Source organism: Patella vulgata, chromosome 3 (genome assembly GCF_932274485.2).
Source record: "Patella vulgata chromosome 3, xgPatVulg1.2, whole genome shotgun sequence".
NCBI lineage: Eukaryota > Metazoa > Mollusca > Gastropoda > Patellidae > Patella > Patella vulgata.
In genome coordinates this window covers 44433293-44452020 of record NC_065881.2, presented here as the reverse complement: position 1 = coordinate 44452020, position 18728 = coordinate 44433293, and the positions used below count along the sequence as shown (strand labels likewise).

The window sequence follows — 18728 nt, the reverse complement described above, 5'->3', positions numbered from 1 at the left end:
TAATCGGTTTTAATTGTCCCACCCTTTCAAAGAAAGGGGACTATTAAAATGGGTTCATCCGTCTGTCTGTCTGTCTGTCCATCACACTTTTTGGGACACAATAATTATCTTTCTAATTGAGCTAGAATGTTCAAACTTGGTGTAGGTGTTTATTAGGTCAATGTATTTAGTTTTTGCTTACGGTAAGCAGAGATAAGCAATTTGATTGGTTGATGCTTTGGGACACGATAACTTTAGTTCTAATTATGTGAGAGGGATGAAACTTGGTGTATAGTTTCATTACATCAATACCCTGACTAAGTTCGATAATGAGCATTTTCTGCTCAGGGTAAGCAGAGCGATAAGCAATTTGATTGGCCTAGACTGTGTAACACAATAACTCTCCTTCTAATTGAGCTAGAATGTTCAAACTTGGTGTAGGTGTGTATTAGGTCAATGTCTTGATGGAGTTCGAAGATGAGCATTTTCTGCTTAAGGTAAGCAGAAGTAAGCAATTTGATTGGTTGATGCTTTGGGACACAATAACTTTAGTTCTAATTAAGTGAGAGAGATGAAACTTGGTGTATAGTTTCATTACATTGACTAAGTTCGATAATGAACTTTTTCTGCTGAGGGTAAGCAGAGTGATAAGCAATTTGATTGATCGAGACTCTGGAACACAATAACTCTCCTTCTGATTGAGGTAGAATGTTCAAACTTGGCGTATGCGTATTACCTTGACTAAGTTCGATGGTGAGAATTTTCTGCTTAGGCTAAGAAGCGATAAGCAATTTGATTGGTCAAGACTTTGGAACATAACATCTCTGCTTTTAATTGAGGTAGAATGTTTAAACTTGATGTAGATGTTCATTAGGTGAATGTCTTGACTGAGTTCAATGATTGACATTTCGAGCTGAAGCTAAGCAGAGCTAATCAATTTCATTGGTCGATGGTTTGAAACAAGAAAATCTTGATTCTATCTGATAGAGAGTGATGAAACATAGTGTATAGTTTGATTGCTCAATACTTTTGAAAAAAATAAATTTGCGATTAATTAATTTGTGTCATCTATTTATTTTGGGATTTCGGCGGGGGACATCAGCCTCACTGTTGGCTTGTTATCTTTGAATGCTCTAGTTGTCTACAGAAGAATAAATGTGTGACATCCTTTGACGACTACGCAGATGACTTAGCTACTGAGGGACATATGTGTTGCTCCCTGAAAATTTAGGTTTTAACTTTGATTATTTTCATGTGATTTGTGGATTTACAGATTTCTGTAAATGGAGATGATAGCAGTACCAAAGATACATCTGTGTGGGGAACAGAATATAACAGAAATGTTTCTGGGAATGACAATGATGATAAAGATATAGAAGAGACCAAACAGGGAGGTTTTCTGGACAAGATTGCAGATAGAATGTTCCAGAATTCCAAAATGATGAGTGCTAAAAAATTGAAGGTAGAATACACAATTGTTAATATTGAGGCTTTGTGTTTTTAAAGGTTTTTGGTGCATGCCCGACCCCCAGGGGCAGAGCCGCTCCCATTTCTTATATTTGTCTGTTTGTCATCTACAAATAATTAACAAATTTTGTTCAAATTCACAGGCCACGAAATTTCACGCGAACGATACCAATCCAATCGGTTATGTGCGGTCAGGCTAGCTCACAAACACGCGACCGACTTCCTGGTTACGCCAATTGAAATATCGGTTACGTTAACAAATTTCATTAACAAATTTATTCACATTTGATCAATTTTTATACAGAATGACTTTATGACAAATGAACTTTGTCGTAGATCCCTTATAAGGTATATGTCTAATATGCTAAGTTCTATTATGCATTTGTCTATTATGCAAAATGCAGAATGAAGGAGCGTAATGTGCAAAATAACTATTATACTGTGTTTTGTATTATTGAAAAGTGTATTCTGTATTTTAAGACTGTGTCAGTGGTACTGTGGAAAAATGGAAATTGCAAATTGTAAAACTAAATTACGTATTTTGAACTGCTAACATATGTATTTTGCACTGTGAACATTGAAATAATATTGGCAACAATATCGTTCCATAATCTCATGGTACGTCTTCGTGCTTGGAAGAATGATTACAAATGGCAAGTGTAATATGAAGTACGTACGCTTGTATGTAGTCTTCAGTGACTGAAAACAGTGTGGTAGCTACCATTCCTGGTTTTTGAAGGTCAGATATGATATAAAAACAAAAATCCATTAGTAATTTTTGGAACCGATTCCCCTCTGCAACTGAACCGTGACCAGTTAACTGAGTAGCCATTTACGTACATCAGCAGCCTGATGTTTGGAAAAGCCGATTGATAAAAAATTATTAAAATATAGGGATTTAGTGAAGTGGAACAATTTTTTCTAATGTTTAAAATGGGGACACTGTGGGATTAAAGTCATCAACACTTAAATATAAAAGAATATAAATTAGTCAGTTTATTTCTTTAAAAAACGCATTTACTGCAAGTGGAAACGAATAATGATAATAATAGCACCATTTAAATCTGGATAAAACATAAAAATAGCGCAACCATTTTATGTAACCAATTGGTTACACAATGGTCATCTGGCGTAACCAAAGAAAATGGTTACGCAGAGCATAAACCCGCAACCATTTTTCTGGTTACGCCAAAATTGGAAATTTCGTGGCCTGTATTCAGCATAAAAATGATTTCAATAACAGGGTGGTGCCTATTTATATTGTTCCATATCCAACTACCAGGGGCAGAACCATGCCCAATTTTTGTATTTATCATCTACAGGCTGCAATTCTGAATGGATCATCTTGGAACTTTGCATATTTAGTCCTTATAGCGTAAGGACAGCAACTATTTATTTTGGTCCCTGGGGCAGTGTCACACCCACTTTTTTGTCTGTAAATTTGGCAAAACAAACCCAACGCCTAGCCTTCTTTGGTTTTTGTCATATTACAGCCATTTCATATTTCATTCTCTTTATTTTAAAATGTATCATATCAATCAAAGCAGGAATGTGGACGTATATTGCAGTGTTACTGTTAGCGATGCTCTCGTAATTTAATATTGAAACTTTTGCTTGTTGTTTGCAGACACCTAATAGAGGAATATTTTCCACTGCATCTACATCAGCCAATTCTGAGAAACATCAACAGAAGAAAAGTTTGGAAAAAGAAAAATCAAAATATAATGATCCCGATGAACCTTTTAATAATGAAACTTCAAATATAACATCCAATTCTTCACAAATCAAAAATAATATATCTGGTGACTTAGTGATAAACTCTTTTGGTTGTCTTAAGAGTAGGTCACTCTCAAATGTCAGTTGCTTTACACCGAGTCCTTCCAGATCACTGAAACCAAAGCATTTGTCTGATATTCCTGACCAATACTGTATACCATCTAAACCTCGTTTTACTGTGCAATCTGTTAAAGTAGCTAAGCAAAAAGCTGAAGAATTTGAATCTAAATTTATGAACAAAAGTGTTGAAGAAGGAGGCCCACTTGTGGAAATAAATGATATGGAAATGTCTGACATGACACACCAAGTCAGTAATTCTCTAAGCCTTAACCTGTCCAAGAATACATTTTCCTTCTCTTCGCACTCTAAAACTTTACCAGCAAACTGTGATTATATAGATACGCCTAGACCTAAACCTTTCAAAAGGAAGTCTGCTTTACAAGAAAAATTAGAAAAACAAAGTAATGCTAAATTACTGAACAAAGAAACAGAAGAAGCAGGTAGCTCTAAAGATAAAGATGATTATACATTTGATTCTGATAGTGATAATGCTTCCAGTACTGTAAAAGTAAAACCAGCAGCTACAAAAAGAAAAGCAGCAAGTTCTGTGAAAAGTTGTAATAAACGACAAAAAATAGATTCATCATCAACGAAAAATGTGAGCAGTTTTTTTACGCCCACATTTTCATGTGGACGTATTTTGTCATTGCCCCTGTCCGTCTGTCCACAATTTGTTTGTTGACATTCTACAGGTCACAATTATTATTCGATAGGTCTATCTCCCAAAGATCACGGTTCCTTTCGATATTAGCATATATCCGACCATAACTTCATAGATTTTTATTCGATAGGTCTATCTCCCAAAGATCACGGTTCCTTTCGATCTTGGCATATATTTGACCATGACTTCATGGATTATGGCCCCTGATTGTACCAAAAATCATGTTTTTAGCTTGTGGACCCTCTAGAGGCCACTATTTTGATGCGATATTGATGAAACTTGAAATACCTGTTTATAACCAAAAGATCTTTCCTTTTGATATTCGCACATATCAGATCGTAACTTCCGGAATTATAGCCCTTGATTGTACGAAAAATCACGTTTTTGGCTTGTGGTCCCTCTAGAGGTCACAATTTTTATCCAGTTGAAACAAACGTTTGAATATTTCACTGTTACACCCTATTGACGGCTGAGTTACACTGTAATAATACTTGAGTTCGAATTTCGTAAAATTCGGACCCAAACTGCCGGACAAAATGGCCGCCCCTCACACGCATATATAGTGTATATCAAGGTTGTGGACCCTCTAGAAGTCACAATGTTGATCCAATTTTGATGAAACTTGAAATATATCTTTATAACCCAAAGATCTTGGTTCCTGTCGATATTTGTGCATATTGGATCGTAACTCCCTGAATTATGGCCTTTGATTGTACAAAAAATCTCTTTTTTTTTAGCTTGTTCTCTATCCATCTCTTGCAAAATTTGGGCATATCCTGCCTGGCACCCGCTAGTTTTATTAAATAAAAACTGGTAATTGTGTAAAAGAAAAACTTGTGCGCATTGGTAATTAGACTTATTGAAAGAGACATCATAAGACTTCCTTTTTCACTAATAGACCTATGTTTCATACAAAAGTATTGTATTTTAATGTCCTTGTGGTTATAGGTAACGCCATTGTTAAGCAGACTAGAAATATTTCATATACCTTTGTAAAAAAATTACATTGTATATTGAAGTGCAGTATATGTTCTTATGTTAAATTGACATCATTTAAGTGCAAAAAAGCTTCTAATGCTGGCTAATGCAAAGACTGTGTAGTTAAGCACATCGGACAGGGCTAGTAGGGTTGGGCAATAATGAAATAAAAATATCATGATAATAATTTATCTAATATCACGATAAACGATATTATCTTGATAATTTATACATGTGTCTTAAGAAGTCAAATTTGAAAACATGGTCCTAGAATCGTTGCTTGATGCCAGATTTTTGTTGTTAACGTCGGTGATGGAGTTTTATCTTAGACCAGCTGGTACTTAATAATGCTATTGTTACGGATGAATTTAATCCTATCAATAGAATGTCGTACATTAGTCGAAGTAAAATATTAATAATAATACGTAAACATAACTGGAAGGGTTCGAATATCTACTTTTTGATATTTATAAGACAGTGACAGATGCGACTGAGGTAAATACCGTATTTTACAGGGTTTTAGTCGATGAGGGGTATTAGTCGAATCGTCATATTTTACTGTTTTTCCGACCTCTGTCCATAGATAAGTCGAAGCGGTGTAGTGTCAGAAGAATGTTTTTCCATTCATTTTGGGCAGTAATCTTTTATTGAGTTACAATAGTGTTATTATCCTAGTCTAATACGACGGTGCTGATGTAATTAAACAAAATCAATTAATGTAAAATAATTAGCTGCTAACTGTAGGACTAACTTGAGTATTATTCTAAGTTTTGTTCTTGATTCATTTGAACCTTTATATTATTCCGATATCTCCAATAGATACAAGACAATACACAGTTTCTATTCGCACGTGACTGGCGATCGCACAGTGTTACTAATAATAGAATAAAATAAAATAGAAGGCATGTATTGATGGGACAATAAAAAAATAATTATGGGCTTTCAAAGTAGAATTTTTATGATTGGTTAATTTAGTTGAAAACCAAAGTAGAATTCTTGCGATAAATTACGAGAGATAGAGATGTGTTTCTTGTCGGCAGAAAGATTCTATCTTAATGATATTTTCTATCCTTTATTGAATGTTGGTTATATTTTAAAAAAATGTTTAACAAACTATATATATTCAGAAACTTCGACAAGTATGGTGTTGGAATAACAATAGCAAAAGTCGGAACAATGTGTGTTGACTTTGCCACGAGAGCGCTATTATTTTGATATTTAGCAAACGATGTCACTCAACATCGTACTTCTTAGGGCGACAGTTACAGAGAAACATTTTTTTTATCTCATTTTTTTTTACCTTCATCGATATATAAGTCGATACAGACTATAAGACGAAGGTCCAACTTTGGCAGCGGAAAAAAAGTATCGACTTGTACCCCGAGACATGCATTACTGTCCAGCCTTGACCTTGCCAAACAACTTTTGCTCGATTACGAGTCCTTGCATCAATCATGACCTCAAGCATTGCAATTTCGACTTCATATGATGTAGATATTATCAACAGTATTGGGACATAATAATTATATCGCGATAATTTTGGTTATCACGATATACCGGTTTTTCAATATTTTTAAAGAAGTCCGATATGATAAAATCGTCGATGAATTGATCATGATATACCGAAAAATCGGTATATCGCCCAACCCTAATGTTTTTGAATTGCTTTAAGTGTTTATTTTTGAAGAATAAAATTTGTTTTCCCTGTTTTTAATTTTGGTTTTATTGCTTGGTCTTAAATTCTATACTTAGTCTGTATTCTGGCATGTTTGGGATTTGATTAAAAAAAAAAAATGTTGACGTGCAAATATTGAACTAAGTGGATTAATCTTATTTTGCAAATATTATTTTAGATATCATGTATAGACGATGTTGAAATGGTTGAAAGAAAGCCACTAAAGAGGTAAATAAACTCTTTGCTTTACATTATGATGAGGCATAATGCAGCTCAATTACTGAAACTAGAAAATGAACAACAATCCAGAGAGGCCATAACACAAGGGGTAAAAATAAAAAGTCAGTAATGTGTTTGTCCACTTCTAGCAGCCACACGCTGTGTCTTCCACAGAACTGTGCAAGTTGCTCTAGAGTGTTTTAAAGCATTTGACATATAAATAATCACATATCGAATAATTTTAATCAAATTGGTGTTAAGTGTTTATAATAAACACTGTCTTCAAGACTCCAAGTACAACACTTTGTTAAGGTCATGTTGTGTGTGCTGTGTAGAAATCATCCACAAAAATTTTACAGGATTGCTGCACCAGCTTCCAAAAAAGGTATCAATGAAAACTTTGTACGACTAAATATGAAGTCAAAGAAGTACAAACGTAAAGGTGGAGGAATGACTGGTGGAATGTACAAACGAAAACAATGGAAGATGAAAATGCAGGCAAGAAGTAAAAGTTATGGTGGAAAATGTTTTATTTGTGATTTAGAAGGACATTGGTCTAATAATTGTCCAGGTATTATATGTTAAATACACTTATGAGTTACAGAGTAGCAGTACTGTGGTTCCAGATCGATAGGGGTCCAGTGGTTGATTGTGTGTCTTTTAAGATCATAAGTTCTGTCATAAGTCAAGTGACTTGGTTTCAATCTCCAACTTGTAAGTAAGAAGGAATAGGGTTGCCTGTCCATCCTCATAGGGGTTTTCTCTTGGTCTGCTATTTTCCCTACACTGTTAAAGAACTATTGAATTACTGATGTAAAATTGAACCATATGTTAGTCCCGAAATAATGTAAATAGGTTGTGTCAAGTGGATATTATACCCTGATTCTCTCTCTTTCTCCATACCACACCCTTCATTATTAGTTTGATACATAATTACACCCTTCATTAATATTTGATACATTTCTACTAAGATAGAATTGTTGTTTTGCACCATTATAGACCAACGACTCTTGTACAAAGATTTTCAGTGTCAATTAATCTGGTTGTATTTATGTATATCAAATTTACTTCATTTTGTTGCAGTATTATATGAACAAGAACAGTCCTCTAATTTCTAAACTGGAGGTGTTTATTTCCTAATTGTTTCTAAATATGAGGCAATGAATATCTCTTCTGATTCATCCATTACATTTTATGAATATTAAGATGTTTGTTGATCTGTTATGCAGTACTGACATTTCTTTTCAGAGAAAGGTAAGCAGACTAATAAGAAACGAAACTATGATCCAAAGCCAGTAGATGAAAAAGATTTCCTCACTTTGAAAGAGGCAGCTTTAATGGCAAATGGTGTCAAAATAGATAGAGAACACCCTAATTTAAGCACAGGTTAGTCACATACTCAGTCATTCTTGCTCTTGGTTGTTTTGTTAAAATTTACACCTTCTTTTACTGAAAATACATTGTAGAGCAGACTAATATTTGGTTGATACAATTAAAGCTTGTATCATCCATAATATAATGAGATGCAATGAAAACACACCACTTCTGTAAATCTCATTTGAAAGATACACTTTATTCTGAATGTAATCACATCAGATCACAATGGTACCATTTAAGAAATGAAATGGGGTTTAATGTCCTACTGTTTTGCTCCGACTTGGCGAAAAAGACCGGAGCATGTAAGAATGATGCTTTCATGATTGCATAAGCAAATCACAGATCAATTCTCTCGAAGCACAAAAAAATGAATTTGATAGAATGGAAATGTTGGAAATCACAATTTTATGGTGCAGCCATGGCGTATGAAATGTGGCTTTGAAAATGCCAGGGTCAGTACAACTCATACAGGTCTGTGGCAGATGCAACAATATAGCAAGGTTGAGAACGTGCCATTGTGTTCAAGAGGGCATTAGTACCAGAACCATTTAAAGCAGTATTACAAGAGTACAGAAGGATTCCGCAAGCAGACACTGAGAGGCTTACCTCCTGTGACGACATAGTAAACCTCATTGGATTTTGATTTTTACCCTTTGTGTCTACTTTTCTCTTGGAAAGTAAAGCTGTTATGGTCTTTGTGGTTTGCATTATGTCTCACCAGCACTTCCAGTGACATCATGCTAGTATGTTATTATTGTGTCTCAGTATATGTGTTCTTTATCAGTATTTAGAGCTATCTCCCTTTATTTGTAAATCTAATGTCTGTATAATTCTTTTTCTTTTTTGAAATTTCGATATATACGGCCTTGATATTATGTTCAGTTGTGGTTAAAATGAGAGTTTGGATGTTGGTATTATACGCTCTTTTGTCACTAACTAACATCACTCCAGTTGAATTGCAGCCCCATTGGATCACTGTAGTGTTTCCTAGTATTTGTCTGCTTCGGGAGTCACGTAGTCACCTTACAGTACAAGAGTACACGCAGGCTAACAAGAAGTCGGCTATAATTATGCCTCATTGATTTGGTCCATTCCTTTCAAACTTTCGCTTCTTATCTATATAATAAAAGTCTTATTTTTAATTTGTTGTAAAAATAAATGTGATACGAATTGAACTGCAACCCCGTCTCAAGCCATTGAAAACGTTACTTGATAATCGAGATTATGTAGGTGGAGTTAACGCCTGTCAATCAAACGATCGGCCAAGGTGAAGATATATTTGACTACCATTTCTAGTCAAATATTACAACGATGATAACTTTGTTCAGAATAAAGTAATTTGACTAAAATTTTCAATATATTCTTCTTTCATCGTCTACTTTTGAACTGTTATAGCAAGAATGGCCAACTCTCTATAAAAATCTCCCATAAGGTATCTTTAATATGTGTCATCTGTTTATTTGGGATTTTTGTGGTAGACATCAGCGAACTGTTGGTAATTGTATTGTGTTAGGTAATTGATAATTGCAGAGTCTATAATATAGTCAGCATGTTAATTGAATCATGCTGTCAATAAATTATATTGACAATTGTCATGTGAAGGTCCTGTGACATCACTCAACTTGATTATGGCTGGAATGAAACAAAAATTTGGTCATATATCTCATAATTTTATTCGGGTTTTCGAAAACCTTTTTTTTTGTATTGAACCTACTCCAAATGCCAACAATTCTTGGGGAGCCGATTTTTTAATTCTGATTTTGATCGACTTTTCACCTTCTAGATAGTGACCTAACCTTTCCATCACCCTTGACCTTTGTATGTATGATGACCCTGATGTCTACTTACAATTAATATAAAAAAAAGTTTGGTCATGAAGTATAACTTCTGGTTTTATTAAGAGTTCAAAATAACAGGTTTTTCCACTTTAATAGCTATCGGATGTTATTACACTCCATAATTCATGGTGTAACGTGAATGTTGACGTGATGAGATGTGACATGACATACTGAAACACGTCATTTGCTCTTTAAAGCTTCATTAGGTCTACACTGTATCATAAGGTCTGTCATTGAGTCAACTGGCATGGTTTCGATTCCCTGATTGTATGTGACAAGGAGTAGGGTCGCCTGTCCAACCTTGTGGTTTTTCTCCTGGCCCTCCAGTTTCCTCCCACTGCTAAAGACCCCTACGCGCAAGCGAATTATTGAAACAAAATTGGACCATGTGTTAGTCCCGAAAGTCCTGAAGTGGCCTAGTTTGTGTCGAGTGGACGTTAAACAAGCATATTATTTTAGAAATTTTAAGTTTTAATAATGTCTATTGAATAATTGATTATCTCTTGTTAAGGCTGCTTACTGCAAACAAACTTATTTTTGTATCCAACCATTTTAAATTGCCAATAATTGCCAATACCATAATTGTTAAACATACATTATGCAAGAGCTAAATCTCCCTATTGCAGGTCTTTCTTTAGGCCTGAAATGTTATCTAAATTATTAATTAGACATTAATTAACTCATCCAGACAATAATCAACTATCGATGTCAACGCTAGCCTGCAATGTTTACTGGATTAGGATACCATTTGCTGTTCCACTTTATTCTTGATTTAATCATGAAATGGATAATCGAGACTATGTTTTTATTGTACCGACTTTAGTAACGATGATCGAGGCTAGGTCGAAAATTCAATCGCCAAAATCTTGGTTCAGAGTGGATCAATTTGACTGAAATTTTCAGGAAATTCCCCTTACATTATCTAGTTTTTATACGCCCAGATTTTTATGTGGACGTATATTGTCGTCGCCCCTGTCTGTCCGTCCACAATTGTTTTTAGCTTGTGGACCCCATAGATGTCACAATTTTTATCCGATTTACAAAACTGTTTGAATATATCACTGTTACACCCTAAGGATGGTTGAGTTCGAATTTCGTAAAAATCGGACCGAAACTGACTGACAAAATCGCCGCCCCTCATTCGCAAATAGTGTCAAAATATTGTGTATCAGTATCAGGGTTGTGGATCCTCTGGAGGTCACAATTTTTATCTGATTTTGATGAAATTTGAAATGCATGTTTATAACCCAAAGATCTGGGTTCCTTTCAATATCTTCCTGAATTATGGCCCTTGAATGTACAAAAAAATCACGTTTTTAGCTTGTGGTTCCTGTAGAGGTCACAATTTTTATCCGATTTAAAAAAAAACGTGTAAATATATGACCATTACACACTAAGATGTTGGTTCCTTTGATAATCGCGGATACCCGAACTTAACTGGATTATGGCCCCTAAATTTTCGAAAAATCACATTTTTATCTGCAGATTCTCTAGAGGTCACAGTTTTTTCCTATTTTAAAAACCTTTTAAATACATCACCATTCCACCGTAATGAAGGTTGAATTTGAATTTCGGGAAAATCGAAATGAAACTGCTGGACAAAATGGCTGCACTTTGTACGCAAATTGTGTAAAAGCATGCTACGAAGGTTGTGGACTCTGTAGAGGTCACAATTTTTATCCGATTTTGATGAAACTTTAAACATATCTTTATATCCCAAAGATCTCAGTCCCTTTTGATATTTGCGTATTTCAGACCTTAACTTTCTGGATTATTGCCCCTGATTGTACAAAAAATTCTGTTTGTTTTTAGCTTGTTCTCTATCCATCTCTTGCAAAATGTGGGCGTATCCTGCCTGGCAGCTGCTGGTTAACTATTATAGTGAGAACCGCCAGCTATTTATCTAATCTCCTATAATGTATGTTTAAATATGTATATTAATTTAGAAATTCTAACAGTTTAAGCTCAAGTACATTGTTTATCTCTATAATGTCACTTACTGTAAACAAAAATTAAGTTGGTAGCCTACGAATTTATCGGAGAAATATTGAAGTTTGTGAGATTCAATAAGTTCAAAGGTAACCATAATATAGTATTTTTGATTCAATGCAAAACTGAACATTTAACAATTATTGCAACAAAAGTATTTCCAGAATCATGATCATTATTTTACCATACACCATTCCCCTTAGTTCAAAATCTTGTGCACACTGTAAAAACAGGAAAATAATATTACAGCTGATGACGAGTGAATGTTCCCTTGACTGGAAAGCTAACTTTAAAAACTTGGTTGGGCTTTTAATTGGTTTACTACAGTGACCAATTATTAAAGTTTTTAATATTTTTATCCCAAACCTTGAACTTAGCTTTGGGTCTATGTTTTCACTTTAAAAGTTTGTAAATATGATAAAGGATGTATGTAGTTTTCAATGAAATATTTTGAAACTTAGCGGTTGTATTATTTGATTGAACCAAGGATGAAATTGCAGTTTGTGGGCATATACTGGCATATTCTCAACTTTAGTTAATGTGGCCTAGAGGACAAATCAATGCTTGGAGATGTTTCTTGGCAACTAATTTTTTTTACATTTTTTTTATGGCTATCAGATGTTAGAATAGATGAAGATGGCAGTTTCGTGGGGGATGATGAAGAACTTTGCATTGAAGCTGAAATAGTTCGAAGCCATGTTGACAAGCCAATTTCCCCTCCTTCATTTGAACCATTTTATTGTTCAGCAGAAAAACTGAAAGCTAAAGGTTAGTTTAATGATAAATAAATCAGTGCATGACTCAGATCGTGTTTAATGTGACGGGAAAGAAAAGTACTGTTTTTGCCCACAGTACAAATTTTGTTGTTTTTATTTTACACCAAAACATATTGAATTCTTTTCCACTTCTCTGTCAATTATTTTTAAAAAAATACTAAACTAAACTTTTTTTTATTATTATATTATTAAGATACACCAAAAGAAATGAAGACAGCTCTAAAACAGTTTGGTTTTAACAATTTTCGACCTGGACAGGAGGCAGCTATGAAGAGAATATTGTGTGGTTTGTGGTATTTTGAAAATATGATAAGCAAAACAAGGAATAATTTCAAAACTTTGTACATTTCTGATTTGTAATAATGTAGAGAGTTTTTGAATTGACCGGAGGCCGCGATGGATAAGTGTGTGATTGTGACTACAGGGCCAACAAGGAAAGTGTGCTTAAGGATGGGATATAAAACCTGGTGTCCAGTTGGGGAAAATATTCCCCCCTCTTATTGCCCAAATGAAATTATTTAATTGATTCTCTTTATCAATAAATGACCACACTTATTCTGGATAATACTTCTGAATTTTTGGACCAGCAACGGGTCCCCAACGACTACTCATCTTGCAGTTCTTGTTATTGTTCTAGGGAATGACACTCTTCGAAACAAGCATAAGGCCCCCTCCAATTTCATGAACCATCAACATGAAACTTGTTTGTTTGTTCCTTGGACAATTGTGCATTGATTGACAGGCTTCGATTTATTATGTCATATTTCCAAGATGGCTGGGTGACGTCATAACTCTGTTCCTGGTCCATACTACGGTGGTACCTCTCTCAAGATTTTGATCTAGTTTTTCTGTCCTTTTTCTGACTAACAAGAACGAACAATATTGAGTAATTTACAGCATTTCATCTAAGCTTAGTGAAATTAATTTTTTAGCAATATGAAAATTCCTTGAGAAAAATGGATCAACTATTTTTCTAAATCAACTTTTTTTTTGTAATTTAGGTCTTTCAACCTTAGTAGTGTTATCAACTGGTGAGGGGAAAAGTTTATGTTATCAACTACCAGCCTTTCTCTATGCTCAGAAGTCACCATGTTTAACATTAGTTGTATCGCCACTAGTTTCATTGATGGAGGATCAAGTAAGATCTTAAACATTTGTTATTAATTTTCCCACATCATTACTAGGGTTTGACAGACACTGTGTTTCTTGTCAGTGTAAATGTGGTTCTCAAACATTGTTATAAGAAATTAGAATTTGATCGTAGCATTTCTATTTTACATTGCAAACTATAATTAACACATATATATTGAAATCAACCTCTTTTTTTTCTGTATACCCAGATTTGATGTAGACGTATATGAATGTTACTTCGGTTTAAAGTTAAAAACATGTTGGGATTATCTGTCAAGCTCAGGTCTATATATAAGAGATGATATGCATGTCCATGTAGCAAGAGAATTTTACAAACTTAAGAGAATAATGCTATATTATTACAGATAACCGGTCTACCTCCTGGAGTTAAAGGTGCCTGTATACATGCAAACATGACTAAAGTACAAAAAGATGGAGTCTTTAATTCTATAGCAGAAGGGTATTTCCATTTTCTTTTGGTCTCTCCAGAAACAGTTGTTGGAGGTGCTTGGTCTACTTATGGTTCATTTCCTGGTCCAGACAAATTACCCCCTATATCATTTGTCTGTATTGATGAAGCACATTGTCTCTCAGAATGGTCACATAATTTTCGACCATCCTATCTTCGTCTTTGTAAGGTAAATATTGTATACCATAAAACCTAAGGATTTATCACATGGTCTCTGTATGATATGTCATGTTAACTTTTGATGTGCACACATTGTAATGTGCTCATATATTTATGTTGCCCCTGCCTGTCAGTGCATCGCTCAAGAGCCTAAAAATTTAGTTTTCAAATCTCTATGCATTTTTATAATAGTAGTAAGATTAGCAAAGAGTCAAATTTGTTGAACCTTGTAAATGCTCTAACGACAAAACTTATCATCTGATCTATATGAAATTTATATGCATTATATAAATTAGTGAACCGAAGGACCCTATTGAATTTCAACAATTTCTGTTAATTATGTCTAGAGTTATGGCACTTGTTTTAGTTTGTTGAACCTTCTGAACACACGAATGACAGAAGTTGTCATCTGATCTGTATGAAACTTATATGCATTATTTAGTAAAAGGAAAAGGTCTGTCAAATTTCAACAATTTCTGTAAATTACCTTTTTATATGCCCACATTTTCATGAGATATACAATAATTAATAGAATACATCATAGAATAGAAACCATTGTTTTATCCAACGTTTCGTTAGTAAAAATACTAACTTCTTCAGAGATGAAAAACTAAATACAAAATTGGTTTGTGTTACCTGTTTCTATGAATTGGAAGTTTCTCACATTTTCATGTGGACGTATATTGTCATCACCCCTGTCCGTCCGAATGTCCATTCATCCGTCCACAATTTGTTTGTGGACACTCTACAGGTCTTTTTTTTATTCGATTTTGATGAAACTTGAAATATAGGTTTATATTCCAAAGATCTTGGTTCCTGTCGATATTTGCATATATCATACAGTAACTTCATGGATTATGGCCCCCAATTGTATGAAAAATCATGCTTTTAGCTTGTGGACAGTGGACACTCTAGAGGTCATAATTTTTGTATGATTGTGATAAAACTTGAAATGTATATTTATAACCAAAGATCTCGGTTCCTTTCGATTTCGATATTCATTCATATCAGACTGCAACTTCCTGGTTTATGGCCCCGTATTGTACGAAAAAAATCATGTTTTAGGTTGTGGTCCCTCTAGAAGGCACAATTTTTAACGTCGAAAAAAATGTTTGAATATATCACCATTGCAGAGAGAGAAAGAGAGAAATGGGTTTTAACGCCCACTCGACATAAACCCAGTCATTTCGGACGAAACACATGGTTCAACCTTATTTCAATAATTCACTTGTGCGTAGGGGTCTTTAGCAGTGGGAGGAAACCGGAATGACCGAAGAAAACCCATGAGGTTGGACAGACACCCTATTCCTTGTCACATACAACCGGGGAATCGAAACCACGGCAGTTGAGTCAATGACAGACCTTATGATAAAGCGCGCATGCGCTAACCATTCAGCCATCCAACTCCCCATCACCGTTACACCATAATGATTTGAGTTTAAATTTCGTGAAGATCGCACCAAAACTGCCAGACAACATGGCCGCTTCCTGTACACAAATAGTGTAAAAGTATGTAATACCAATGTTATTTTTACCCAAAGATCTTGCTTCCTTTCAATATTCTCAAATATCAGACCATAACTTCCTGGATTATGGCCCCTGATTGTACGAAACATCACATTTTAGCTTAGTCATGTCACAATGTTTATCCAATTATAAAAAAAAGTTTAAATATATCACCATTACACCATAATAATGGTTGAGTTTTAATTTTGGAAAATCGGAACAAAATTGCCCGTCAATATGACCGCTTCTTGTACGCAAATAGTGTAAAAGTATGTAATTCGAAGGTTGTGGACCTTTTAGAGGTCACAGTTTTGGTCCGATTTTGATGATGGAAATTACAAACTAAATTAACTTGAATTTTACTGATTTCTGGTAATTACTTTCTGAATAACTGCAAAATCTATGCTACCAAAAGTAGATTAGACATTCTTTTAAAATTACAAAAGAGGGCAGCAAGAGCTATTCTTGATGCACCGATTGAAACTCCGTCCACCTCTTTATTTACTAAACTCGGTTGGCTTACCCTTACACAGAGGATTCTTTACAATAAAATTGTCTTATCATTCAAAATTATTACATTTAATACTCCACTTTATCTAAATTTCCATTTTATTGAAAAATCTCTTGTTTCTAAAACGGATATCTTGCTCCGTTCACAGACCAGTAAATCTCTTTTTCTTCAAAAATGCAAAACGGAATCCATGAAACGTACTTTTCATTATTCTGCATGTCTTTTATGGAACAATCTGCCTTTTGATATAAAGATGTGTAAAAAAGTTGAAAATTTTAAGATTAAACTGAAAACTCATTTATTTTGCACACTGAAGGAACCATAATATTCAACTGATGACATACTTATTATTTTTAACTTGCAACTGCATTCTATTTTATTTTGTGTGTAATTATAGTGTTCTTCCTATATTCTACTTGTATAATGTATATGTTTTGTAGTTTGGGAGTGACTTATCAAACTTCCCACTTTAAAATGCTATTGCATTTCTAATGATTTTAAATTTATCCTGATATTACATGTATATATGTCTTTGTAGTTTAGGAGGGACCTATGGAAGATTAGTTGTTTTTTTTGCAAACTAAATACGTTGCCTCATTAAATAAAGTTTTTATTATTATTATTATTATAATGTCATGACTGAAATCGTAAATCAGCACCTTTTAGAACACAACAACTGTGTGTCTGATTGGGTTAGAATTTTGAAACTTGGTGCAGATGTACGTCAGATGAATGTTTTTGACCGAGATTGATTAGTTTAAACTTATTTTATTGCATCAACATTTCATTGTACAATACAAAAGGATTAATTAAAAGTTCTAACAACTTATAAACATCTTCTTCTTAAAAAATATTAATTGATGAGAATATTTCAATGAGAGATTGATGATGAACATTTTCTGCTTAGCATACAAAATATGCAATTTGATTGTCCAAGACTTAGAACACAATTACTCTATTTCTAATTGACTAATGAAATTTGATATATATACCGGTAGGTTTAAAACATCAATACATTGACTAAGTTCGATAAAGAGCATTTTCTGCATAGGATAAGCAGATTGGTTTGATTGCTCTATATACATGTAGATGCTTTGTAAATGATACATTTTAAAGTAATTAATGAGTTTCATATATTTGATTTTGGATCATGACGAGGGACAGTGACATCATTGTTTGCTTGTTACTTGGCTATTGATCATTTTGTATAATCTTGTGAATTCTATAGTGCCAAATATTATCATCACATCTTGAAATTTATATACTTTCTTTTTATTAATAAGACGTTTCATATAAGCTTACCCAATTGTAACAATTGCAAACATTATAGGGTCATTGATCTTGCCCACATCGTAATCTTGTGAAGTGAATCAGTAGAAAAAAGTTTTGCTCATTTACATAAAGAATCACGATTTTAAAACTTGACGTGTATAAGAGTGTTTCCAATGAGTTTTGGGATAAGTTTGTAAGTCTGGTTGGTATAGAACAATTTCTTGCAGAACAGGGATTTTATAGAAAATAGTTCAGAATATTTACAATGTTCAATGTAGTGTGAAATCAGAAAATGTAAACGAGATTTAAACATTTTATATTTTAGCTAACATAACTATACAGAAAGTCACCTTTCACCAGATATGTTTTTGTTTTTTTATTGCCATTCTATTAACTCACTTACTGCAAATGAAACATTTAGTATTATGGCAATTTGCAGTAACCCACCTGCTAAGTCATTATCAATAACAAGTTCTTGTGTATTACTAACGGGAATATGTTATATGAATTGGTTTCTAGATTATGCACAAAACGAAAATTAATAAATAGGTTGATTGATGGGATAATTTGCCTTTTGTTCAATTACATTGCTATGACATAAACTAAACGGCTGATTGGATATGTTTTAGCACTAGTAATGGAAACATTCTTAACCCTGATATCCTGATAGTAATACTAGTAATACTAGGTTCTGAACTGTGTCTTTCTGCCTGCCACTATCGAAGAAAGCAGTGGACTGTAAAAATGGGTCTGTCTGTCAGACTGTTAAGGTCACAATATAACTGTTTCTAATTGAGCTAGAATATTCAAACTTGGTGTAGGTGTTTATTAGGCGAATTCCTCTAGTGTAGGTCCTATACAGAGTTCGATGATCTGTATTATCTG

At 34.0% G+C, this 18728-nt stretch overlaps 1 protein-coding gene across 1 annotated transcript in view; it reads left to right on the top strand.

Annotated features, from left to right (window-relative positions):
• LOC126814972 (ATP-dependent DNA helicase Q4) overlaps positions 1–18728 on the top strand; it is a 176836-nt gene that overhangs the window by 10397 nt on the left and 147711 nt on the right. The window contains exons 5-13 of the mRNA XM_050540461.2: positions 1253–1441; positions 3074–3880; positions 6775–6824; positions 7175–7386; positions 8064–8201; positions 12638–12787; positions 12989–13081; positions 13797–13933; positions 14292–14564. Of these exons, the coding sequence (XP_050396418.1) occupies positions 1253–1441; positions 3074–3880; positions 6775–6824; positions 7175–7386; positions 8064–8201; positions 12638–12787; positions 12989–13081; positions 13797–13933; positions 14292–14564 (2049 nt within the window). The remainder of the gene's footprint in view (positions 1–1252; positions 1442–3073; positions 3881–6774; positions 6825–7174; positions 7387–8063; positions 8202–12637; positions 12788–12988; positions 13082–13796; positions 13934–14291; positions 14565–18728) is intronic.